At 40.3% G+C, this 26,397-nt stretch overlaps 1 protein-coding gene across 1 annotated transcript; it reads left to right on the top strand.

Annotated features, from left to right (window-relative positions):
• Positions 1-747: 747 nt before the first annotated feature.
• Positions 748-20,429, top strand: LOC121308415 (zinc finger matrin-type protein 1-like). The gene is made up of 7 exons (XM_041240837.1): positions 748-917; positions 16,015-16,121; positions 16,633-16,725; positions 17,333-17,507; positions 17,621-17,905; positions 18,384-18,483; positions 18,694-20,429. The coding sequence occupies exons 1-7, from the start codon at positions 761-763 to the stop codon at positions 19,904-19,906; spliced, it is 2,130 nt and encodes a 709-aa protein (XP_041096771.1). The 5' UTR covers positions 748-760; the 3' UTR covers positions 19,907-20,429.
• Positions 20,430-26,397: the final 5,968 nt, after the last annotated feature.

Raw genomic sequence — 26,397 nt, 5'->3', positions numbered from 1 at the left:
TGATCCACATCGTATCAGGACCTGCATATCACTCCACATCGTATCAGGACCTGCATATCGTGATCCACATCGTATCAGGACCTGCATATCGTGATCCACATCGTATCAGGACCTGCATATCGTGATCCACATCGTATCAGGACCTGCATATCGTGATCCACATCGTATCAGGACCTGCATATCACGATCCACATCGTATCAGGACCTGCATATCATCGATCCACATCGTATCAGGACCTGCATATCACGATCCACATCGTATCAGGACCTGCATATCACGATCCACATCGTATCAGGACCTGCATATCACGATCCACATCGTATCAGGACCTGCATATCGTGATCCACATCGTATCAGGACCTGCATATCATGACATGTATCGTTACTGCTAAACAATAGCAACAGCTCATTCTCCTAACTTCCGTTTTCATACACCGGCGGTAATTTGAAGGTTCAGAGCGGGTTTGGGGAACCTTCTGCAGAATAAGATTGGGCTTCTCGAAACTACTGACTATATTCAAATAATGTAGGCATCGGTCTCTGTTCAAGAAACTCCCGAGTGACCCGCCGCCGCCTCCTCCTGATGAAATCAGATGAATGCTTTCTGGTGGGATTCATGTCAGGACCTTAACCAAAAAAAAAAAAAAAAGCTGCATTTCATACCTTCAGCCGCCTGATGGCAGCACCTCCCATCCAAGCGCCCCTGTTATAGATAATCCGGGTTGGAGTTCCAGCGTTCTTCTCCCCTTAGTAACAAAGATGGAGTCGGACGTTTCTTTCATCCCGCAGCTAGTGGAGAGCATTAAAGAGCAAATTAACCATAGCGCTAGCAACACTTCGGCCTTTCATGCTAGCTCTATAGCTGGGGCCGAGACTAATAAAAACACACACAACACCATTAATTCCCAGAATAAAGGTGAGTTCAGTTAGGAAAGAAAAAACAGAGGAAAAGACAAGACAGTAATAGAAAAATAAAGCTGCAAATGTGTTAAGGATATGAAATCTGCTCGGGGATGGTAAGGCCTGTTTTCCTCCTGTGATGTAATGGATTACCTCGGTGTAGTTATAGAAGTTTTGCAATGTGAGCCCTGTACTGTCTGGTATAATGTGTGTGTTTTTGCTAGGGGGTTTAAATGTACTCCAGGCTGGCATTTTAAGGTACGCAACAAATAAAAATGAACAGTGAATGCCCCTTAACAACGTTTACACGAAGGTTTTCAGATCGAAGCGCTTATTACGACATTTGTTTTCATTTTCCTTAAAAATGGGAAGAAATAGTTTCTTCTCTAACCCTGAAAAAGCAGAGTAGCCTGCGTGCTGCACTAGTCGTAGCGGTGGCACCGCTCACCAGAAACGACTTGGTTTCGGTAGTTTCTGTTCACAAATTCCGCCGTAACTTGGTTAATTCAAATAGAATGACTGGGTTTTGTTTAGTAAAGGGAAAGTACTGTTTTCATTTTAGTGGAAAGAAAAAACCGTATAGCTTTATTACTATTTTTGTTTTACGTACACGACCTGGCCTTAGTCCCCGGGGGTAAATTTCTTTATTTTTAAATCGGGTGAGGAGGAGAAAAATAGAAAGTAAAGAATAAAAGGAATAATACACTATTTCTAGATTGTTCCTAATCTGCGGTAGCCGTGCCTTGGTTTTGTATTTTATAAATTGTATTTATATATAGCAGTGGGTTTTATTGGCTTAAAGGAGCACACCAGTCGGTAACTAACAAGCCTTAACTGTCAAATACAGTTTGAACATTTTACTTGTGTTGGTTAGTGGTTCTTCTTAACCTGTGCCTTATATTTAATGTGATTTAGTAGAAGTAACGTGTGTGTGTAAAAACGTGCACATTCAGATGTGCCCTGCAGCTTTATCTAATATATAATCTACTGTGGGCACCAGTTTTTCACATCATATCTGAAATATGCAGTCCATGTTTTCGTTCCAGCCAGATTCTAAGTATGCTCTGTATGAATCTAGTTCCCTTAAGAGGAAGGAATCATGTGATTTGTTTATCCCTTTCCCCCTAATTAAGTGACCCAACAGTAAAACTGGGCAGATTTGTAGAAATATGTTCTAACGTACATAAACATTTGAAAGTAAAAATTAAAATTATGCTGAAAATACCCCTTTGTAGGCGATTTGTTGAAGGTAAATTAAATCAGGTTTTACGTTTCTCATTTGTTTCCAGCCTGTAGATTACCATGGTGTGCAGTATCATTTTTTTTAACATTTTTATGTATTTGTAGTGGAATCACAGAGTTTTTTTCATAATCAATACGTGGTTCTTTCACAATATTTGCTTGTCTGCGACAGTTTACCAGTGCTGGTGCTGTATCAGTTAAAATAAGTGCAAAGTGTAAAGGTTTACAATACACTTCATTGTAAATGGTACAGCTGGACTGTTGCAGATGTTTCTGGCAAACAAATGCTGTGGAATCTCCCTACACAGTACTTTAAACACTGTAGTACACTCAATACTGTTAAATAATTTAAAGTTGATGTCTTATACATGACTAGGCTTTCTGCTATTAGATTTTTTTTTTTTTTTTGCCAAATCAACGATTATTTTAGAATCTACCAGGTTTTTTTCGACCTTTATTTTTCAGTTCAAGCAGAGAATGGGTGAAATCGACCTTTATGCTTAAAAAATATATATATATATATATATATATATATATATATATATATATATATATATATATATAGATATATATATATTGTGCCATTGAGAAACGCCTCATTTAGCGAAGCCCCTTTATGATATTCCACATGCAACATTCTAATTGAAATAATGTTTGGTCACAGCAGAGCTATACCTTGTAAAGAAAAAAATCCTACATCAATTAAAGTCTCAAATAAACCATAGAAAATGCAGCATATGAAAGTGTTTTGCACAGACTTTTATAGCACAAATTTAAGAGTAAAAATACTATGCACAGAACAAAATATTAGATAGCTGAGCAGAACTAACTTGCACTTATTCTTCGTCCTGCCACGGGCACGTCTGTCAGGGGATTGTGCGCAGTACTCATTAAGTGTTTTCCTCTTCCGCCCTGTTTTCAAGTCAAACTAGTAACTGTCATCATATACCTAGCATAAGCATACCTATACCTTAACACGCTAATTTCAAAAGTAGGCGCTTTGAGTGACGGGCTAGAGCTGGCAAATGAAAGTGCAGTCGGTACAGGTCTTGATGATTGACAGTCATTTAAACGAATCGGAGCATTCTGGTGCTGCTTCAGTCAATGAGATCTGTCAGAACTGGGTGAAATGACTGATAGTGAAACTATACTATCAGATCATAGATGATTGACAGCAACCCCTAACCATTCACAGTGGAACGGAGGCAGGACAGACAGCAAGTATAAAAAAAACTAAGCAAACTATAGGTGATTTCAAAATTGTTATTTTTGGTACAACAATAAAAAGTAGTGAGTGGTTTTAACTGTTTATCCTATATAAATCTATTTGTCTAACTCTTTTTGGGATTTAATATCAAAGTAGCAAGCCTATACATGACTTTAAAATAAAACATACTGAGCTTTTTATACCTGTTGACATTTCTGGTAGTTTTCAAAGATTTAGTTTTAAACAAACAGGTGGCCAATCTGCCTTGAATTTCGCTGTCTGTAGTTTCTATACTGTAATGCTAGTGAATCTGCTTCATTGGCTCGGGGCTTTACATTACACTATATCTTACTATTTATGTATTTATTCTCATCCCATAAACAAACTTTGTTCACAATATAGGAATTACAAAAGAACAGTGAACAGATAAACCATCGGGATCCACCACTACAGTTCACATTTAACAGAATATTTGAAAAATATGAAGACTGTCAACAGGAACAAGAATCTGTGTATTTTTATTTAAAAAGGGATGCGAAGGGAGTCCGCCTTAAAATGCATCTAGGGGACAATTGTACATTTTTGGTTTTGCCTCAGGATTCTGTTTAGGAAGAACTGGGCAGATTTTTTTGGAGCAAGAAGCTTATCTAATTAGTCCATGAATGTGGTAGCAAATAGCACTATTCATATTCGAAAGACAACAGAAATACTGCCATGTTACCTCCTGCACCACAAAACCAGTGCATAAGACTCGATCTCACCTCGTTCAGTCTGCAATCCAATCTGCAACTGGATATTACACAAAGGTCAAAGATCACCTCTCTGTATCATAGTCCATATAATTGCCATTTATAAATAAATTCACAACCTCCATTATTTTAGTGGAAATTTATCATATCTAAAAAATTTTCAAAACAAATAATTTTAGGAAAGCCTTCTGTAGCAAAAGTTTTGCTTTTATGAATGAGGAAAAGAAATAGATTTGCAAGAAATAGATGTCTACAATTATTTATTTCAGCAAAACAAAAATATTCATACCCTTTGATGCTATGATAGTATTGTCCACAAAGTTCTAGAAATGTCAATATGATAATGCAGAACCTAATTCTAGAAAAGTCTACAAAATGCTGGATTGTAGGTGAAAATTCTTAGACAGTGTAAAAGGGTTAGGCATATGGTGATTGCTCTCATTGCCAACACTATGTAACACAATTTTTGTTCCTGGGTAGTAAGTGTTATTTCCTAATTGCTTATGCCTCAAAAGTATAGAAAATGGCTATTATTCCCCACAAACTTTGCTTTTGTGACCAGGACAGTGATATTTTGAAATTTACCTATTTCCAATGAGAAAATGGGCGAATTTGTGTCTTTTCGTTCATATAAAGTCAGAAAAAAACAACATATGAATCCAAATTAACATGTATTTTACTAAAGTAATACAAAAATGACTGCAAAAGATTTAGAAGTGAGTAGTTTTTCGAGATTTACGATTATACTGTATTTAAAAAAACAAATATATTTGATGGAATAACCCTGATTTTTAAGCACAGCTTTCATGCGTCTTGGCATGCTGGCCACCAGTCTTTCACATTGATGTTGGGTGACTTTATGCCACTCCTGGCGCAAAAATCCAAGCAGCTCGGCTTTGTTTGATGGCTTGTGACCATCCATCTTCCTCTTGATCACATTCCAGAGGTTTTCAATGGGGTTCAGGTCTGGAGATTGGGCTGGCCATGACAGGGTCTTGATCTGGTGTCCTCCATCCACACCTTGATTGACCTGGCTGTGTGGTATGGAGCATTGTCCTGCTGGAAAATCCAATCCTCAGAGTTGGGGAACATTGTCAGAGCAGAAGGAAGCAAGTTTTCTTACAGGACTTGTACTTGGCTTGATTCATGCGTCCTTCACAAAGACAAATCTGCTCGATTCCTGCCTTGCTGAAGCACCCCAAGATGAGTCCAGTTTTCAGCTTTGCCCGACACCTAGTCGTCTAATGGTTAGACGGAGACCTGGAGAAGCCTACAAGCCACAGTGTCGCGCACCCACTGTGAATTATGGTGGAGGGTCGGTGGTCGGAGAGGGGTGCTTCAGGAAGGCTGGAATCGGGCAGCTTTGGCATGAATCAAGCCAAGTACAAGGTTGTCCTGGAAGAAAACGTGCTTCCTTCTGCTCTGACAATGTTCCCCAACAATGACCCAACATCAGTGTGAAAGACTGGTGGAGAGCATGCCAAGACGCATGAAAGCTGTGATTGAAAATCACGGTTATTCCACCAAATATTGATTTCTGAACTCTTCCTAAGCTAAAACATTAGTATTGTGTTGTTTAAAAAAAATCTGAACTTATTTTCTTTGCATTATTCGAGGTCTGACAACACTGCATCTTTGTGTTATTTTAACCAGTTGTCATTTTCTGCAAATAAATGCTTTAAATAACAATCTTTTTATTTGGAATTTGGGAGAAATGTTGTCAGTAGTTTCTAGAATAAAACAAAAATGTTCATTTTACCCAAACACATACCTATAAATAGTAAAACCAGAGAAACTGATAATTTTGCAGTTGTCTCTTATTTTTTTCCTGCACTGTGTGTATGTATTTGTATGTGTGTGTATATATATATACATTTTAAACCAGCACTGTCAATGTTCCAGTTCAGATATCGATCTGCTGCTGATGGAAGCAAATATTTTCAACTCCAAGGGTGGGCATAGCAGGTGGATCCATTTCTGGTTTTACTATGAGTTCAGTAAGAGACACCTGAGCTTGTTACCTGTACATTGTGGCTAATCAAGCTTGTATTTAAACCTGGAATGGGTGAAACTGCTACGCACCAGGAGACTTGTTTCCCATCCCTGAGCTCCATCCCCGTGGCAGGTGGAAATGGAGGCATAGTAAAATCCAGCTTCAAATGCAGGATTATAAAGCCTTCAGGAATAAGAGGCTTTGTTTGATAAGTGTTCTCTCTAGATGTGGGTGCTGGATGCATTAGAGACTCTGTTTATACGTTCTTTTGGTAATATTAATGAGCACATGTCTCTTACGGTGCTTTCACTGGAGTTCAGGAGCTGCTCTTCAGTTGTAGTTTTCTGCCATAGTATGTAGGCTTGTTCAGCCCAAGTGTCTTTATAGCATGAAATGCCAGATCAATCTATTAATCTGCTGCTTTGGATCAAGCTTCCTTTTTCTTTTCTTATTTCTCATTACTGGTAATGCACTGCTGTTGCACAAGATGGTGCTGTTGCTTGCTAATATGCAGACACTGACTGATGTAGCCTCCATTGCATATGCACTGTATAGTTATGGCCCAAAGTGTTGCATCACCTAAAATTTTAGAATTGAGAAAATAATTTAAAAAAATAAATAAAAATAAAAAACCTATGAACATAGTTTAGATATTTTATATAGCATCATGTAATCAAAGAAACTACAAAATGACAAAGCAGAAGTCTACCGGAAACCATAATAGTAAAAGTGTTTCATGTTGGGTTTTAAAATTTCAGTTTTTTGTTAAGTAAATGGAAGACTACAAAACGGTATGCGATTCAGTATGTTAAGCAGTTCAGCAGGTTTCGTTCGACTTCATGAAGCAAAATTAGTTCATTCTATGGTCATTCAGAACTTTTGGCCAAAGATGTATATGGCAGGAAACTTTTACTGAATAGCTCCCAGACCTTAACACAAAATAGTTTTTTAGTAGTTGATAGATGAAAACCATAAAAACACAAGAACAAGTGTGTGTGTGTGTGTGTGTGTGTGTGTGTGTGTGTGTATATATATATATATATATATATATATATATATATATATATATATATATATATATATATATATATATATATATATGTATATATATAGATATAGATATATAGATATACACATACACATAGATAGATGGATAAAAAAACAAGAATAAAATTTGAATCTGTTTTCTCTTTAATGTTCCATTCATCTGGTCTCCCATTTAGCTGTTCTGCCATGAATCCTTCCAGTCACCATGGACACTGAATAACAATATTCAGTTAACGTACAAACAAAATATTCATCAGTGACTAGAAGGAAGGTTTAAAGAGGATATACAATGCTAACTAAAGAAAGAAAAGTCTTAATATTAACTGGTTTGTTTGTTGCATAGGACAGACATTGTTTTGTTTAAGTGACATGTCCAAACCCTTTCCTACACCATGTAGACCCCACAATAACTGTGTTAAAGTTTCTATAGCGAATTTGTCCCCATGTGAAATAATGACGGGCTCAGGACAGGCCCATAAGGAGAGGTGCACAATGGGTATGCAGTTCAGGTGAATTGATTGGGGTGACATGGGTGAAGCAGGCAGGTGCAGTGCACACACAACATGCATTCTGATACATGATACCTTTAGGGACACAAGGCAGCCGCATGCCAGAGAAGAGCCCTGTCCAAGATATAGGGCTGTCTCGGAGGGTCAGCAAAGTGCATGGAGAGCTACATGACTGCAATTCAATGCATATAATGCATTTTTAGCCCATTGTGGGTGCTGAAGTATGATGCATGTCCACACATACATCATCGTAGCAGCAGCATGCAGTGAGTGGCAGGCCTATCACTCTGATACTTTGCTGGACATCTGGCGCACCCTTCTGCACAGGGAGTGGTGCTACAGCTCCTGGTCTGCTGTAGGTTCAGTTCTGATATCTGAAGTCTCTTTGTTGCCCCATAGGGATCATATTGGCAATTATTATTGAGTCCATGCTTTCCATTCATAGAGTCTGTTAGTCTTTTAATCAAGCAGGGCTGGAAATAAGACTCCCATTGCATAGCGGTGTGACCCACACACCTGAGCTTGTTACATAGACTATGGCTAATTAAGCTTGTGTTAAAACCGGGAATGGTTGAGACTTGTATGCAATCGGAGTCTTATTTCCATCCCTGCCAGTGTCACCCCTGTTTGTTCAGATGGCATATCGAATATTGTATTTCCATGAGTTCCCATGTTCTCCACTGCCTGACCGTCGCCGTTTCACATGGGGAGTAGGCGAATTCCTATGGCACATTATCATGGTCCTTTAGAAATAACGGTAGTAGGTCAGTGACAGAAGTTGTCCCACTGTGTTGTGCTCTGTGAGTCTTCAGTGTAGATTGCTTTACAGTTTGTTCATTTTGCTTTCCGTCTGACTAATCTAAGCATCTTTTATGAACAAAGGGGATGTCCCTTGCAAATTCTGAGGCAGTCTTATGTATTTTGTCAGGGCGTAGCTAGTCTAGCCTGAGGCCACTTATAATTTATGGTAGGTCCTTTTTATCCTTCAGACAACTGCTTCGGTGTCATTCTGTGACCATTCACACAACAGGCAACACCCTACCCCTGGCGAGTTACACCAGACTTGGTGCTCAGGGTCATTCCAAGTAAAAAACTGAATTTACATTTACTGCCTGATTGGGTCAAGGGGTCAGAAGTTATAGAGAGTGTACGTTATTGCAAATTGCGTGAGGATTCAAAAAATATTAAAAACAAACCAGTAATGTTACAGCTTAACAGTGTTTGACCTTGGACCGTTTGGTCAATCCCCAAAAATGAAAATCCGTTCCAAGGAAATCGAAATACTGTTCATGTGACGCAACAAGGAAATTGGAATACTGTTCATGTGACGCAACAAGGAAATCGGAATACTGTTCATGTGACGCAACCTGTAAGTAGATCACAAGTCATACCGCTCAGTGGTGCTTGTCTCTTGTATCCTCTTGTGGAAGCTGAGGTGAGACCTGGGCATTAAACACTGCATAGCATGTTCTCGGGGTATCCTTTTGTCGTCCTCTGGCCAGCGTCCCCGCTGTGATTTCCCCATCGGTGCATGCATTTGAAATAAGTCTCCACGTTCTTCAGAGGTTTTCAGTCATTCTCATCCACAATGTATCTGTATAGATGCAAGAAACAAATCTCCCTCCCCTATATGAAACTGCATCATCTTCCTCAAGTTTCGTTTTATCTGAGCCACCCCAGGCGATTTTCAAAGTTTCTGATGCACTAGTAGAGGGGGGAAAAGCTAGGTCTATGAAATAGGGATGAATCTGTATAGACAGTGTGTGACTGAAGTGATTGTAGCTATCCAAATAATTCCAAAAATCGTACCGTTTTGATATCTACATTAAGTTAGGTCAAAGAAAGGTTGAAGTTCCTATGCTTATTCTTAGGAACTATGTTACACTTTCATATCCTGGGTCATTTCACAAGAGTAGGGGGCTGGAAGAATGATGGACAATGGGGGAAACAGCTGTTGAAGGGGTGGGGACAATTTCTTATTCCAGGTGAAACGACCAAGCAAGTGCAAAACTGAAAACGGGACTTAACAGGTGGCATGTTTGAAAACAAAAGTACATGTTTACTTTATCATGTGTTTCTTTCAGAGCAGCACATTTAAGACCTGTATAATAAATGGCAGTGGCATTATTTTTGTTAGCTACAATAATTTTAATTGTCAATCCTGACTTGGTCCTTTGTTCTGGGTTTCAGAATTTACCATGATTTTGTATAAACTGCACTCTTCCTAATCCAACAGCTCTAAGCAAGAAAAACTGAGGAAAATACATTACTTCAGTGATGACTGTACTGCCCATACAAAAAAATGGTACAGCTTCATCCATCTCTGCCACTGTAAACTGGACATGGCCAAGAGAAGGACATCAATAACCAGCTCGCCTTCCACTGCATAACCTTCATCTTTGCCTCTGAAAAAGAGTTCATGTTCAGGGCTGAAAACCAAGAACAAAGGCTCACACAACACTTGCACAGATTCATCCCTATTTCTCAGAGTTAGCTCCCACCCCCTGCCTTTACTGGTGCTTCAGAAACTTTGAGAATCTTCTGAGATGGTTCGGATGAACCCAGAGCTGAGGATGATGACACTGTTTCATATAGGGGAGTCTAACTTCAGCTTCCACAATAGATTACAAGTTGTGGGTTTTCAATCCAGCATTTCAAAAGACTGGGTGAAAAGTACCAGCATTTCTGACAGGGGATGAGTGTGTGCATAGGACACTAGGGAGGCCCCTCTTAATGATTTAAAGACCTGTGTGCAGTTTAGAGAGATGGAGTGACACAAAATGACACAATGCGATTCTTCCTCTTAAATGGCAACCTATAATTGGCTTGCTTGTCTGTAGGTACTTATGGCTTTGTGTCATTATGTCACTATCTTAAGTTACAGGTCTGCAGAAGTTAGCAGCAGTATCTGATTTTTAACAGTATCCCCTGAGGAAAAAGCAAATGCTGTTTTATCCTGTGTTGAAGAATCCCCTGTTACAACATACACATATAATAATAATAATAATAATAATAATAATAATAATAATAATAATAATAATAATAATAATAATAATAATCTTTATTTTTATATAGAGCCTTTCATAGTGGACCACCATCACAAAGCGCTTTACAAGATATTTTGTAATCCCTGAGAATTTTTGGCTGGACAGCTTTCATTGTTGCTGATTTGACAAAAGAGCAAATAATGTTTTGCAAATGACAATTTAGTTGTTTTAGACTGCTCTGTAAACACAATACACTACAGAGCAGTACTGTCATTATGCACAGTGGGCATTGCAGGATTAAGTGTGCACTGTGTGGCGTCATTTCAGAATATTATGGATATTTATGTTTGAGTTGTGTAGCAATAGCCAGCAAAAACACTGTTTTCAGCAGGGAGTAGTTGAGGCTGGTATGAGTTAGCTCTGTCTGGCTTGTTTGCAGGTAAAATATCAGGTTCTGGATAATAAAGTAACTTGTTGAAAACCTATGAAGACATCGCAGACAAAACCATGTGCTTGTTTTTTGCTACAGGATTAGCATGCACAACTATGGCCAAAAGTTTAGCATCAGTAGAATTTTAGGATTGAGACAGTTTAAAAAAATAAATAAAAAAATTTAAAAAAATATATATATATTGCAAAATTCTACACAACTTAACTAATTTTGCTTCTATAGGGTGATGAAAAACTTTTGGCCATAGCTGTAAACAGTAACGAGGACCCCGATAAGCAATAATCTTGAAAGCAGCCAGGCGTGTAAATAGTATAATCCTAATAATAAAACCTTGATTATGGGAAACAAGGTTAACTTTCAACATTAAGTAACTGCATGGGAAAAGAAACTTCAAAATGAACAAAAAAAAATTATAGAAAGGTTGGGGAGGGAGAGGCATTTTTTAAATAATAAGTAAAAGATGAGCAAGTATACATGTTATCCATAACTTAAAATATTTACAGGAGCTAGTAGTACTAAAAAACAAACAAACTTGTAATAATTTCACATATTAAAACATTTAGTTTATTTGTTTAACGTTATAGTTGGGAGCCATAGTTACGAGACCATGCAAATTATGTTCCACCATGCAACAAGAATGTGTAACATGATAACACTTTACTTTGGACATACCGATAAATCTCAAGAATAACCAAATGCCTTTAACAATAAACTTTTGGTAAATGTCCGAAAAGCAATTCCGGACATGAACACCTTACTTGGTAAATGATGACAATTACTGGTAAAACTTAAGATTTAGCAGACTCAGACCTGTATAACATATAAGCAGTCCCATGTGTAAAGAACATGCTTTTCCTATTTTAATAGTTATGTGCTACTCTGTAGCAGAGCTTGAAATGTGGCTAAATACAGTGCTGACATCTAGTGGACATCATGTGTATATGATCATGCTTTGTGACTGGTTCAAATGAACCCAATGGATCATTTAGTTAGGTGGTCCAATTAGCTGATGGCTGTCTTGATTTTGAATGGGTGTGTGTGATATATATATATATATATATATATATATATATATATATATATATATATATATATATATATATATATATTATATATATATATATAATTACACAGCAACAACACTTTAACAAGCATTCTTCATTAAGAATCAACAGATTTATTTAAAAACAACCTTGCCTTCGTATACAGCACAATAGTACAAAAAGCAAATAACAGTGTCTTCAGAGAAACTTGACCAAGGGTGATCCAAGGCTGTATTCTTATCTTTAGGATCTGTCATGGGTTTCATCAAACCAGTGATCTTAATTCCAACTATGAAGTGTAGCAGCTGCATCCCTAAGTATCTGAACAACACTTTGGGCTGTTTTTCAAATCCCTTTTCCTTCATTTTGAAATGAAGCTGTGTTTTTTCTAGTAAGTTTTTAAATGTCATGAAATCTGCGAAGGTACGACAGTATAGAGCTGCCCTGAACAGATAAAGGGATGATCTCAAGCAAGCATGGCGGTTGTGACATTTCTTGCAGACCCTGGGATTACTGATTTATCCACTTAGGATAATGTATTGACTGTTAATTACTTTATGAGAAAGTGCCATTGCTTGTCAGGTGTCTCAGTAAGGGTAATTTAGGTGAAGGGCAGTGCTATGTAATGAGGTGAGGTTAAAAGCTCTATAACCACAAGTACAGATGCACCGGCTCTTTGCATAGTGGTTAAGACCCTTGCTTGCAGGGGTCACCAGATCACACCCAGCCTCCACCCTGTTAAACTTACTTATCATTCTTCCACTGATTTGACTGCCAATATCTCATACATTATTTGAGATGCCAGCTTCATATTTTCAGTCTCCTCAGAGAAAATCCAGTGGTACCCTTTGACCTGTGATCTAAGATGACTGACATGTGGTACGGTGACTTTTTGGTATTCAGATGATAAATAGCGCTTTGAGATACTGGCTTCATACTGGATGCACAACTGTGTTTTGTGATTCTCTAGGTCAAGTTTGCTTGTGGGTGTCATGTAAGAAAAGTTAACCTTTTGGTTCCAGTAATTTTAGAGCTTTTGCCACCAGTTTGAAAACTTCGATATCTTAAGACACCATTTCAGGTAGTGACTTCATATTTACAGGGTAATATAAACACTGCAACAATGTATGCTTAACTGGGGTCTAGTCAGCAGATCTACATACAGCTATACTTCAAATAACTCCCTGGTATTTTAAACATTTTGACTAGAAGTCTTTTTCAGTGTCTTTGTAATCAAAATGTTTGTCAGTTATTTTTATTATTTTGTTGTTAATATTTCCAGATATTCTAGTCATAAGGAAGTATCAGTACAATACTTAATTATGTATCATTGTATCCCATGACCAGGCCAGAGGGGACAGGTTATCCCAACGCTGTCATATAAAGTTCACTAGGAGTAGCTTCCAGGTAAAGAGGTGCCAGTTTAGTGGAAAACCAAGCAGCGTAGTACTAGGGTACTAGATGTTTTCTTTAGGATAACAGCATGGCATAGCAACTATTTCTGTTTATTTAAATTTGAATCTCTTTTTTGATCTTATATAAATGGCTCTCCTATATTTTAACAGAAAAAATGTGCAGTTTAATAAACAAATAGTAGCAACTACACTAAGACACAGCTCCAGCAGTTTTCTGCTCATTGCATGCTGACTGCATGTTGCAGTCTTTTCAAATCCATTAAATGGGATCATATTGTGGAGATCAAGAGACATCTGTGAGTAATAATAATAATAACACCGTGTAACAAATTATTTTTTTTCTTTTGGTTCCTGGGTAGTAAGTGTTATTTCCTAATTGCTTATTCCTCAAAAGTATAGAAAATGGCTATTATTCCCCACAAACTTTGCTTTTGTGACCAGGACAGTGATATTTTGAAATGTACCTATTTTCCAGAACATTCCAGATAGATTCATTGCTGAGTAAACTTGGAGTAACTTCTAGAACTTTCTAGAACTTTCCAGTAATATAAATAGTAGTATAAATATGCAAGAATGCACCTGCTATCCCGTATCCGGACCTTCTTTCATCCATCGCCCTGGTGCCACACTGCCATGAGCTCCCCGTACCCACTCCTCCAGAGAGAGAGCAGCCGTCTTTAGAAGAGAGCAGCAAGTCAGAGAGCGAGGAAGACATTGTAGATCCAGATGACAATTTCAGAGGTGGAGCTGAGGAGAGAAACCCATACTACCCCAACCAAAAAGACCTCAACGACTTGATTAGAGATCTTGGTCTCACCAAGTCCAATGCCGAGCTTTTGACGTCTAGGCTCAAGCAGTGGAACTTGTTGGATGAAAGTGCGCAAGTCGCAGATCAGAGGAAGCGTCACCAACCTTTTTCCAGCTTCTCCACCCGTCAAGATGGGCTCTGCTTCTGCCACAATGTGACCAGTCTGTTCGAGGCAATCAGTATCGCCTGTAACCAGAATGAGTGGCGCCTCTTCATTGACAGCTCATCCAGGAGCCTCAAAGCTGTGCTGCTCCATAATGGTAACAAGTACCCGTCTCTTCCCCTGGCTCACTCGGTGCACCTCAAAGAGGATTACAACAGCATCAAGACCTTGCTGGACGCCTTGAAGTATGATGAGTATGGCTGGGAGGTCATAGGAGACTTCAAAATGGTGGCATTCCTGATGGGTCTCCAAGGCGGTTTTGCCAAGTTTCCCTGCTATCTTTACCTTTGGGACAGCAGGGACACCAAGGCGCACAACCACAGGCGGGACTGTCCACAGCGGACCGAGTTCTCTGTGGGGAGGAACAACGTCAAGTGGGAGCCACTGGTGGACCCCCGGAAGGTGCTGATGCCACCACTGCACATCAAATTGGGCCTTATGAAACAATTTGTCAGAGCTCTAGATAAGGAGTCGGCAGCCTTCAAGTACCTTCAAGACTTCTTCCCTAAGTTGTCTGAGGCAAAGGTCAAAGCCGGTGTCGTCGTCGGACCACAGATAAAGAAGATCCTGGAGTGCAATGAATTCCCCAAGAAGCTCACTAGTAAGGAGAAAGCGGCTTGTAACAGCTTTGTTGCAGTGGTTCGGGGCTTCCTGGGCAATCACAAGGCCGAAAACTATGTGGAGCTGGTTGAGACTCTGGTGAAGAACTACGGCACAATGGGCTGTAGGATGTCCCTCAAAGTCCATATCCTTGATGCTCATCTTGATAAATTCCAGGAGAGCATGAAGCGTACTCGGAGGAGCAAGGCGAGCGCTTCCACCAGGATATACTGGACTTTGAACGCCGCTACCAAGGACAGTATAACGAGAACATGATGGGAGACTACATTTGGGGGCTGATTCGTGAAAGTGATTTACAGTGTAATCGTAAATCTCGAAAAACTACTCACTTCTAAATCTTTTGTAGTCATTTTTGTATTACTTTAGTATAAATACATGTTAATTTGGATTCATATGTTGTTTTTTCTGACTTTATGTGAACGAAAAGACACAAATTTGCACGTTTTCTCATTGGAAATAGGTAAATTTCAAAATATCACTGTCCTGGTCACAAAAGCAAAGTTCGTGGGGAATAATAGCCATTTTCTATACTTTTGAGGCATAAGCAATTAGGAAATAACACTTACTACCCAGGAACAAAAATTGCATTCCATAGTGTAATCTTTATTTTTATATAGTGCCTGTCGTAGTGGACCACCATCGCAAAGCGCTTTACAAGATACAAGACTAGGGTTTGTGAACTATGCATCAGCTGCAGAGCCACTTACAACAACGTCTCACCTCAAAGACGCAGCACAAAGAGGTTAAGTGACTTGCTCACAGCCAACTGTAAATATATGCCTTCCTGGCTTTGGTTGAACCAGACCCTTTTCTGTATTATTATTATTTTTTTTTTTAATTATTATTGTTATTGTTATTGTTTCTTTATTTGTATTCAGATGATCAGAATCACAAGGAGCTTTTCAGTGAGCTATTCACTGACTCGTTCTGCAAGGTGTGTGGAGCTGTGCTGCAGTACGAATCACAGCGCATTTCCCACTATGAGGTATGTCAATAAGAATCAGTGTCCCCCCTTATCAAACACTATTAGTGAAGGTGTTATCCCACTGTGTGACGTTAAACAACCGTGAAATCACTATACTTCAGTATAAATAGTTCTATTGAATCATTCCTCCTTTGCCCTCCATGCGTGACTCATTGATTCAAAGTGGTATTGTGTAGTACCTCTTTAGGAGTACCTAGTGAATAATGACGTTCTTTAGAAATGTGCAGCCATTGTTTATTATTATTATTATTATTATTATTATTAATATGAGTAGTAGTAGCAGCAGCAGTAGTAGTAGTATTATAAGTACTACTACTACTTATCTTATTATTATGCTGTTATCATTAGCAGTTTACTTTCATGTTCAGTGCAATAAAACTAAATCTTTCCAGGTTTGTTATGAAGTGTGATAATTCAACTTTCTATTAAAGGTTCCTTTATTTGTATGTGTAATGTGTGAATCCAGTTGGGCATGTCTATAGAAACATCTGGCTCGCTTTGTGTATTGCAGGGTAAGAAGCACGCCCAGAAGGTCAAGCTCTTCTTTCAAATGCAGAAAGATAAAGATAAAAAGAATGCCAAGAATGAGCAGAGCAACTTCAGGGTAAAGAAGGTTCATTTTACCTACAGCTACCACCAGGAAAGGATTTTCTGGGGTCTCTCAACCCCAAATCTGTGACTTTGAGATCGTCAGAGTCTTAGTACCCTTCATTGATACAGTGACCCTGTGATAACTGCACATTTAGTATTATCCAGTGAGCTTGATCAATGAAAAGGTACAGTTTTGAGTTTCATTATTATAGATGTCTGATATATTTCAGTATTTCTGGTGGGACTCCAGCTGACCAGGCTTCATAACTAAACACTCCAGACATCTACAGCAAATTTCAATAGAGAGATCAACATTGAGTTATTCAAGAAACAGCGTGACGACACTGTAAAACCTGAAGTCATCTTGCAAACATCTTAACTGTTTATTTATCCTTTTCAACCATGTGTGCATTATAAAAAAAGTTCACTGATTATCAGTATTTTAAATAGGAATGAAAACCAATCAACAGAAATCTTTCAGGTCACAAGGATGTACGAAGCATGGGGTCTGTCTCTGTAAACCTCAGGAACGACTGGAGCATAATGCATATTGCAGCCAGTTAGCTTTGCCCAGCACTGACTGGCATTGTAGCAATCTGCTGTGTGTGTTTCCCTTTCAGAATGAGGGTGTTGTGGATAAGAACCGCTTCTGCAGCCTGTGCAACATGGTGTTCAGCTCCCCGGTGGTGGCGCAGTCTCACTACACAGGGAAAGTGCACGCTAAGTATCTGAAGAAGTTCGGAGGAGAGAAGCTGTCCACAGCCTTGACCCCGCCGGCCACACAGTCACAAGCAGGTAGCACAAACTGCACTAATCGTGGAGAGGTGGTCTTCGCACTCCATAGCATTTAACCTCACTTACCCTGACCCTGTTCTTGTCACACTCTGACAGTCTCCTTTCTCTTTAAGATAACGCTCCTACTGAGGCTGCTCCTTCGATGGACCCCCCAGTGGTCGTGCATGAGTCGGCGCCTCTAGAGGAGAGGTGCGGGGAGCCGGGTAGCGAGCCTGCCCCCTCGGGAGTGGACCTGAACGACTCCAATAAGTACTGCAAGCTGTGCTCCGCATCCTTCAACAACTCCCAGATGGCGCAGCAGCACTACAGCGGAAAGAAGCACCTCCGCAACGAGACGCGCAGGAAGCTGCTGCGGGACCTGGGCGAGGAGGCTGTGCCTGCTGACAGCGACTCCAACGGTAAGCACGGGCTGGCTGTAGTCAGGGATGGAAAAGCATAACAGTTTGACCCATTCCCGGTTTTACTGTGAGTTTAAGGTGACACACCTGAGCTTATTAACCGTAACTAGGCTCATAATAAAACCTGGAATGGGTGAAACTGCTGTGCAGTAGGAGTCTTATTTCCATCTCTGCTCTACTGCATTGTAGCGGTTGTTTTGTATTATTTGTATTATTAAAGCTCATTAGGAATAATACAGGTATTTTCTGTATTTTGATGTATTTTAACATCAGTAATGGCTTGTTTTGCAATGTTCTGTCTTGCATATCTGCAGTTGCAACACCATCGAGCACCGAATAACTTCTTTGATCTGTAGATGCACAGATTAGCTCAGCCACAATTGTTTTTGAATTTCGCCACACTGTGAAATTATGAGCGTGACATTCTATATCATATAAAAAATAATAATCTATCCTCCTCTCTTTCCACGTCTTTTAGATGTTGGAGTGAGTACCTTTATTTGTCCTATCTGCAGCATTACCCTGAACTCCATAGAAATGTACCAGGCACATATGCAGGGGAATAAACATCAGACCAAGTAAGCATTCTGTGATTGAGAAACTGTTATCTCTCCAGGTTTTGCTCAGTTTCACTCACACTCGTCTCCTACTCTTGTTTTCCTCCTAATGACAATGCAGGTATCCTCCTCCTTGTTTCACGCTCTCATTCCATCTTGACATTTCACGTCCCTCAGACTGCATGCAGGCCTTTCTTCACATAATCAGTTAGGCTTCTTGTGTTTCCACAGAGAGACAAAGGTGGCTAACCTTATGAAGAACACCAAGAAGAAGGTCTACGATTCCTTCCAGGATGAGCTGGCTGACTACATTCAGGTTCAGAAAGCCAGGGGCCTGGCCCCAAAGACTTCCAGCAACAAAGGGAGGGAGGGGTTTGAAGACAGCGAGTGCGCGGAGGATGATGAGGCCAGCAACTTCTCCGTGGAAGACACTGGTGGTCCTTGGCAAGAAGAGACTGGTGAGGAGGGGTACCCTAGCTTCCCAATGCAGGAAAACAACTGGTTCAGAGGAAGCAAATGTGTGGAGAGCGTTCAGGGATTTCCACCAAAGACCCAAAGAAGGTTTATTAAAGACAATTTTGCAGGAAATGCCATGATTCCCAAATTTGCACCCCAGAACATGCTGTTCAGGCCAGGCCCGTTTGGTAAGGACATGCAGAATCCTGGTTTCCCTCCATTTGGGCAACCTGAGTTCCAAGCCCAACCATGGGGTCCACCTTTTCCACAATCGTGGGAGGGTAACCGATTCAGACAGGGCGAGTTTGAAGCGAAGGGACCTGGCTTTTCACCAAAGAACAGGTTGCTCAGGAAGAATATGAGAAGCCAAAGATTACAAGCGAAGGTGACCCCATCGGGAGAGTGCGAGGATGGTTCTTCATTTCCGTCTATGGACTACAGACCAGGTCCTCTTGCGGAACCACGTGGGGTATTCCAAGTGAGTCCCATGTACCCACCCCCACAGGAGAACATCCCATGTTACCCTTATAGCGCAGGCGTGCAGCCTCAGCCAGCAGCCCTCTACAAAGAGGGCATCCAGGAGCTCTCCAGCCATGACTCGGAGGATGACTATGGGCACGGGACCTCTGAGGATGCGGGAAGCAGCCCGAGCAGGAGGGTGAAGAGGAAGCACAGGAAAGAGAGGCGGCCGCGGGAGGATTCAGATAGTGAGGAAGAACGAGCCAGGCACAAGAGGAGGAGGCGACACCAGCACACTGGGCCGGGGAAGGAGAGGGAGGAGAAACAGAAAGCAAAGAAGGAGAGGAAGAACAAAGAGGAGAAGGAGGGCGAGATGACCGAGGAGAAGCCAGCGAAGGAGGAGAAGGCAAAGCACAAGGGCAAGGAGGGCAAACCGAAACACAAGAAAGATAAGAAGAAGAAAGAGGAATTGGACGGGAGAACTGAGGAAGAGAAGCTCTGGGATGAATCCATAATGGGGTTAATGTAAAGCATCCCGTTGCATCAGTCTCACAAGAGTGCAATCGTTCTACTGTCGAATGCATTTGATGGACTTTAACACCTTGCAAAAGACTAATTTAAACCTGCATAGATCCTGATCTGTTTATCTGACAAATTATTATCATTATTTTCTTACATTTAATAACAAGTTTAAAAAGCAGTTTTTAACAGTAACATTAGAAAGATACTGTGACATGCTATGAAAAAAAGCAAAGTTACTTTACTGCGTTTTGGGTAGCAACTTGGTGTGCTCTGTGGCAGTGAGCTGAATGATTCTTTGTTTTGCAGGTGCAATACGATATTTGAATATCACTCAAGGTCTGGATGCAGTACAAGATTGTTAATGCTTATAATGCTTATAAATTCACAGATGGGGTGGGCTGAATTAGTTCCCATTGTGTTCTTGTATTTGTTTATTTTGACTCCACACCCTGGTGAGTACAGGAGCCTAGCAGTGAAAGACTTCTATTATATGCAAACTTATGGAAACTATAATAAGATTCAAAATGGAAAATTACCTATATGGTAACAGGGTCCTGGGAGACAGTCAACATGGTTTTAGGAAAGGGAGATCGTGTCTAACTAACTTGCTTGATTTTTTTGAGGATGCAACATCGATAATGGATAATTGCAAAGCATATGACATGGTTTATTTAGATTTCCAGAAAGCTTTTGACAACCCGCACAAAAGATTAATTCTCAAACTGAACGCAGTTGAGATTCAAGGAAACACATGTACATGGATTATGGAGTGGTTAACATGTAGAAAACAGTACTGATTAGAGGAAAAACCTAGTGTGGTTACCAGTGGTGTACCACAGGGATCAGTATTAGGTCCTCTGCTATTCCTAATCTACATTAATGATTTAGATTCTGGTATAGTAAGCAAACTTGTTAAATTTGCAGACGACACAAAAGTAGGAGGAGTGGCAAACACTGTTGCAGCAGCAAAGGTCATTCAAAATGATCTAGACAAGATTCAGAACTGGGCAGACACATGGCAAATGACATTTAATAGAGAAAAGTGTAAGGTACTGCACGCAGGAAATAAAAATGTACATTATAAATATCATATGGGAGATACTGAAATTGGAGAAGGAATCTATGAAAAAGACCTAAGAGTTTTTGTTGACTCAGAAATGTCTTCATCTAGACAATGTGGGGAAGCTATAAAAAAGGCTAACAAGATGCTCGGATACATTGTGAAAAGTGTTGAATTTAAATCAAGGGAAGTAATGTTAAAACTGTACAATGCACTAGTAAGACCTCATCTTGAATATTGTGTGCAGTTCTGGTCACCTCGCTATAAAAAACATATTGCTGCTCTAGAAAGAGTGCAAAGAAGAGCGACCAGAATTATTCCGGGCTTAAAAGGCATGTCATATGCAGACAGGCTAAAAGAATTGAATCTGTTCAGTCTTGAACAAAGAAGACTACGTGGCGACCTAATTCAAGCATTCAAAATTCTAAAAGGTATTGACAGTGTTGACCCAAGGGACTTTTTCAGCCTGAAAAAAGAAACAAGGACCAGGGGTCACAAATGGAGATTAGACAAAGGGGCATTCAGAACAGAAAATAGGAGGCACTTTTTTACACAGAGAATTGTGAGGGTCTGGAATCAACTCCCCAGTAATGTTGTTGAAGCTGACACCCTGGGATCCTTCAAGAAGCTGCTTGATGAGATTTTGGGATCAATAAGCTACTAACAACCAAACGAGCAAGATGGGCCAAATGGCCTCCTCTTGTTTGTAAACTTTCTTATGTTCTTATGTTCTTACCAAATACATGCTGCAAAATACCAGCACAAGATGTGGAGCCAGCTGACTGCTTCCTAACAGACCCCTACCCTGGTGAACATCAAACTGGTCATGCAGATTGCAGAAGAGGGCAAAAATGCTGTGAAAATCCAGTTACAGGTGGCATGCGATAGCATGGATACCATTGCTAGGACTGTGTGCGAATGCTGTCTCTGCAAGACATCTGCTTGTGAAAACAGAGGCTTTAACCCCTGAAAGTACTGGAGCTACCCTTTCAAAGGAACTTGCTATTCGACACTGGCCTCGCAGACTCCCTGGCACAGATGTAGGAGGCAAGATAGGCTATCAGGTCCTGCTCAGCAGCCGGGAGAGGTGCATCCTTCAATAAGGCTTATTTCAACAGGCAAAGATTTAGACAGCAGCCAAACCAATCATCCTCCGGAGGACAAAACCGGTTTCAATGGAGCCAAGGTTTCAGGCCATACAGATCCTCTTGGGGCTTAAATAAAGGTCATCTACATCTTCCTGACATTGTCCGATCATAAACCTGTATCTTCCCACCTCCTCACATCTGCCAGTAGGGAGAAGAGTTGGATTTTCAAGATGGTTCACTAGCCACCACCAAACAGTTCAAGCAGGGGATTGGCTAGTTTCTGCCTACTTCCATATCCTTATACACAAGGATTACAGGAAATACCTACCATTTGCCATCAAGGACTGCCAGTACCAGTTCAAAGTACTTCCTTTCTGTATCTCCACAACCCCCAGGGTATTCACCAAGGTGATGGACAAAGTAGCAGCACATCTTTGGAGTAGGGGCATCCACGTTCACCCATACATAGATGATTGGTTAGTACAGGCTCCATTCAGGAAAAGGCTTTGGAACACAGCAACAGGATTCTTCACCTTTTTCAGGACCTGGGTCTGCTGGTAAACAAGGAAAAATCATCCCTCTTCCTGGCACAGTCGTTAATGTTCCTGGGGGCACACTTCAACACAATCTCAGGAAGAGTGTATCTCACGGATGAGAAGGCGACCACCGTTTGTCAAAAGGCAAGTCACTACAACAAAGGAGCCAAAACAACAGCACACATTTTTCAACAATTTCTGGGGCACATGGCAGCAGCAGTTTACCTGGTAAGGGGAGCAAAACTACACGAGGCAGACAGAGGTGTCGCCTTTCATCATGGAACCCAACCCTTCCAGATTCCCACCACATCAAGGTTTCACCAGGAGCTGCATCAGAGGCAAGGTGGTGGAGAGTCTCACCTCGGGTGAAGATGGGGCTACAACTGTCACAATTACCCCTGACATTTTGCCTTTATACAGATGCCTCCCAACTAGGGTGGGGAGCGCACTTCTCAGAAACCCAGGTACAAGGCTTCTGGTCACCAAGGCAAAGACACCTCCATATAAATCATCTGGAGCTGTTAGCAGTCTTCCTAGCACTGAAACACTTTGCACCATATTTAAAACAAGAGGTGGTATTAGTTCTTACCGACAATACCACGGCTGTAAAAATACATAAACCACCAAGGAGCTACCACTGTTTTGCTTCCGTTTGTGTGAAAGAGTAGCCATGACAACAGACGGGCTGTCCATTTCATGGTCAAGCAGCTTAATGTATGCAAAGATAAAGAGAGACAAAGCCACTCTCATTCTAGCAGCCCCTTACTGGGTCAAGAGGTTCTGGTTCTTAGAAACTTTGGAAATAGTAAAAATGTGATCAGTCTCAAATTAAGGGTACTGGTTGTTTTTTTTGTTTTTTTTGTAAAAGAGGATTATATTTTTTTACATGCTGCAAGTTATGAGTATGCAGTATACATTTTAGAATGGGCCACATTCACAAAGCAAATTGTCATTAGCAAAAATAAATTAATTAATAAAATATATAACAAATAAGAAACAAATTCATAATAAAAACAAGACCCTAAATGTATGATTTTTCTGATGTTCTGATTTGGTAAATTTAATAAGGTGGGCTCTTCTTTTCTGAAAAAAAAAAACATGCAAAAAAAAAATACGATCTCTGTTCATTTATTCAATTATAGTACTTTTGTTTCGAATCTCATTCTCATATTTGCATTTTATTTCTTGATTGATATGTGAGTTAATCAAAGATGAACACTCATCATTATTTTGCTTTCTTTAGTCAGGGTCGTGTACCTGCAATGCAGTCATGGTGAGCTGCGATTTGCTGTCTCAGAACAAGGGGAAGATATTGCACAACGATCCTTCATGGTTATGGCTTGCTGCTTGGTGATTTGAATGTCAAAAACTAACATATCAAGGGCTATCTGAATAATATTGTCAATATATTACTTGTGTCAAAGAAAACCTCCACTTTTCAAGCCTATACAGGAAAATGGAGAGAGTTTGCTCTCTGCTGCAGCTCAAAGCATTTGCACCACACAACTATATCTCTATCTACATTGTCATCCTACTTTAGTCACCTGTTCTTTCAATATCCTCCGTCAAGGTGCATATCGTGGTAATCTCCAGTATTTTACCTGGGTGGAAAGGTCACCTGGTAGATTCCCACCCTGTGGTATCCAGATTTCATAAAGGGATGAACCACCTAAGGCCCCCAAGGGAACAGATCATTCCTCAGTGGAGCCTCAGTCTAGTACTGAATAAACTCATGGGACCACCGTTTGAGCCATGACATGGAAAACAGCGTTCCTAGTGCCAGTGATGTCAGCAAGGAGGGTAAGTGAGCTCCAAGCAGCAGTGATTGATGCACCCTACTGCCAGTCATTCAGGGGCAGGACTGTAGACCAAATTCCCAATTCCTACCTAAAGTGGAAACAAGTTTGCATATTAACCAGGTCATAACTTTCCATGATTTTTACCCAAAACCACGTCAATCAGAAGAGGAGACTAGGCACCACCTAATTAGTGTATGGAGAGCGCTGAATTCTACATTCACAGAATCTGCAATAAGAGCATCAGCACAGATTTTTGTTTAATTCACAAACTCGGGGCAAACCTGTGTCAAAACAGACCATTTCTATGGGGATTACATCTCGTATCGAGTTTTATAAACTTGATAAAATAAAAACCTGTACCAGGACCTATCAAAGCCCACTCAGGAAGAGGAGTGGCTACCACTTGGGCAAGATTAAAATCCATCCCAGTCCAGGACCTGATATCTCTTTCGAGACATTTCTAAAACATTACAATTTAAATGTGTCTTGCTCTCAGCCCACCTTTACTCGCTTTGTGTTGTCTGTGGCTTCTTCATCTGCCCTGCAACCCTTTATCTACTGCCTTTGGTAGAGTCCACTCTGTGTGTGGAGTTCATCATATGAGGTAAGAAAACAAAGATTACCTGGAATCTGTTCACAGGATTAATTGCTTGGAAATTTGGACAACAGTACTAAGGGGTGTGGGAGGTTTTATTGAGGAGGGACACTGACTTTGGTGCCAAAAATGAGTATATCAAGGATATCTGGGAGAATTTGGTTGGTTTTTCTCCTGACCCGAGCAAAACTGGGAGTTCACTCTGTGTGGAGTTTATTTTTCTACGAAGAAACCATATTACAGGTAATCTTCCTCTTATGTAGACTGTAGAAGCATTACAACCTACAATTAAATATATTTATGTAGACTGTAAAAGTATTTTGTAAAGTTGAAATAATTCAGTTGACATACTTTTGCAGTAAGAGTCATTACAAGTTCCATGTAGTGACTCGAGGGGAGTGGAGATGCTTAGCATGACCTGAGCTTGTTACCTATACACCTGTCCACTGAAGATAGATGTAAACGCAATGCATGGGGACCAAGATGTTTGTAAATCTGTTTTATTATTATACATCAGCAAGATAAGTTGTGATGACAACATTGACACAAGAGCACATTCAAGACTTTGTAATAGCATTTCTAATAGATTTTCACTTTCTCTTCAGTTCTTTTCTAGAATAGTCCAGCATACAAGCCCAATGTCTTATCATGCATATTAGCAAACTCCAGTTGCATAAGAGCATGCTCCTGTTTGCACAATTATACGGTAGGTGTAAAACCAATAGGAACACAAGAACATAAGGCTGTTTCAACAGTGCCCTGGTTTGTGCCAGCAGTAAGCCAATGGCACATGCACCGATAGAAGAACAGTAAGGCAAGGAAGGTGGGTGGAGTACTGCCATCTTGTCTCTGTTTGAATGTGTGTGGGATGGAGGTACCACAACTGGCAATTATAGACTAAACTACCCTTTCAGTTATTCTACATTACAAGCAAGTGCTGCAGCAGTCTTTCCAGATTCCTTAAAATGAACAGCAGAATTCCAAGCTCCAGCTTCATGTGTGCATCGGTATCTGTGTGCACTGTATCTGTCACTGAGTGAATGAGGGAAGCAAGATGTTATCTCATGTCAAAGGCAGAAGGCAGACCACAAACATGCACCCCCCTCACTCTGGTTTCTCTTGACGGCCTCCCAGCTGTTCATGTGGTTAGGGTGCTATATAGGCCACGCCATGCATGACGCTTGTATGCTCTGAGTCCTTTGTTTTTAGCAGCTCTGCGTTAAACCGTGTCTGAATTAGGTGGGCTTTTAATGTGCTTGCGGAAATGACTTGAACTCCTGTCTGTCTGCTTTAAGAACTTGGCTTCTTATTTATTGGGGAGGAGATGAGGAATATCAAGACTGGAGAAGTCTATTGCTGCTCTAGAAAGAGTGCAAAGAAGAGCGACCAGAATTATTCCGGGCTTAAAAGGCATGTCATA

The sequence above is a fragment of the Polyodon spathula genome, chromosome 1 (assembly GCF_017654505.1).
Source record: "Polyodon spathula isolate WHYD16114869_AA chromosome 1, ASM1765450v1, whole genome shotgun sequence".
In the NCBI taxonomy this organism is placed as follows: domain Eukaryota; kingdom Metazoa; phylum Chordata; class Actinopteri; order Acipenseriformes; family Polyodontidae; genus Polyodon; species Polyodon spathula.
The sequence above is the reverse complement of the archived record's forward strand: the minus strand, read 5'-3'. Positions and strand labels throughout refer to the sequence as shown.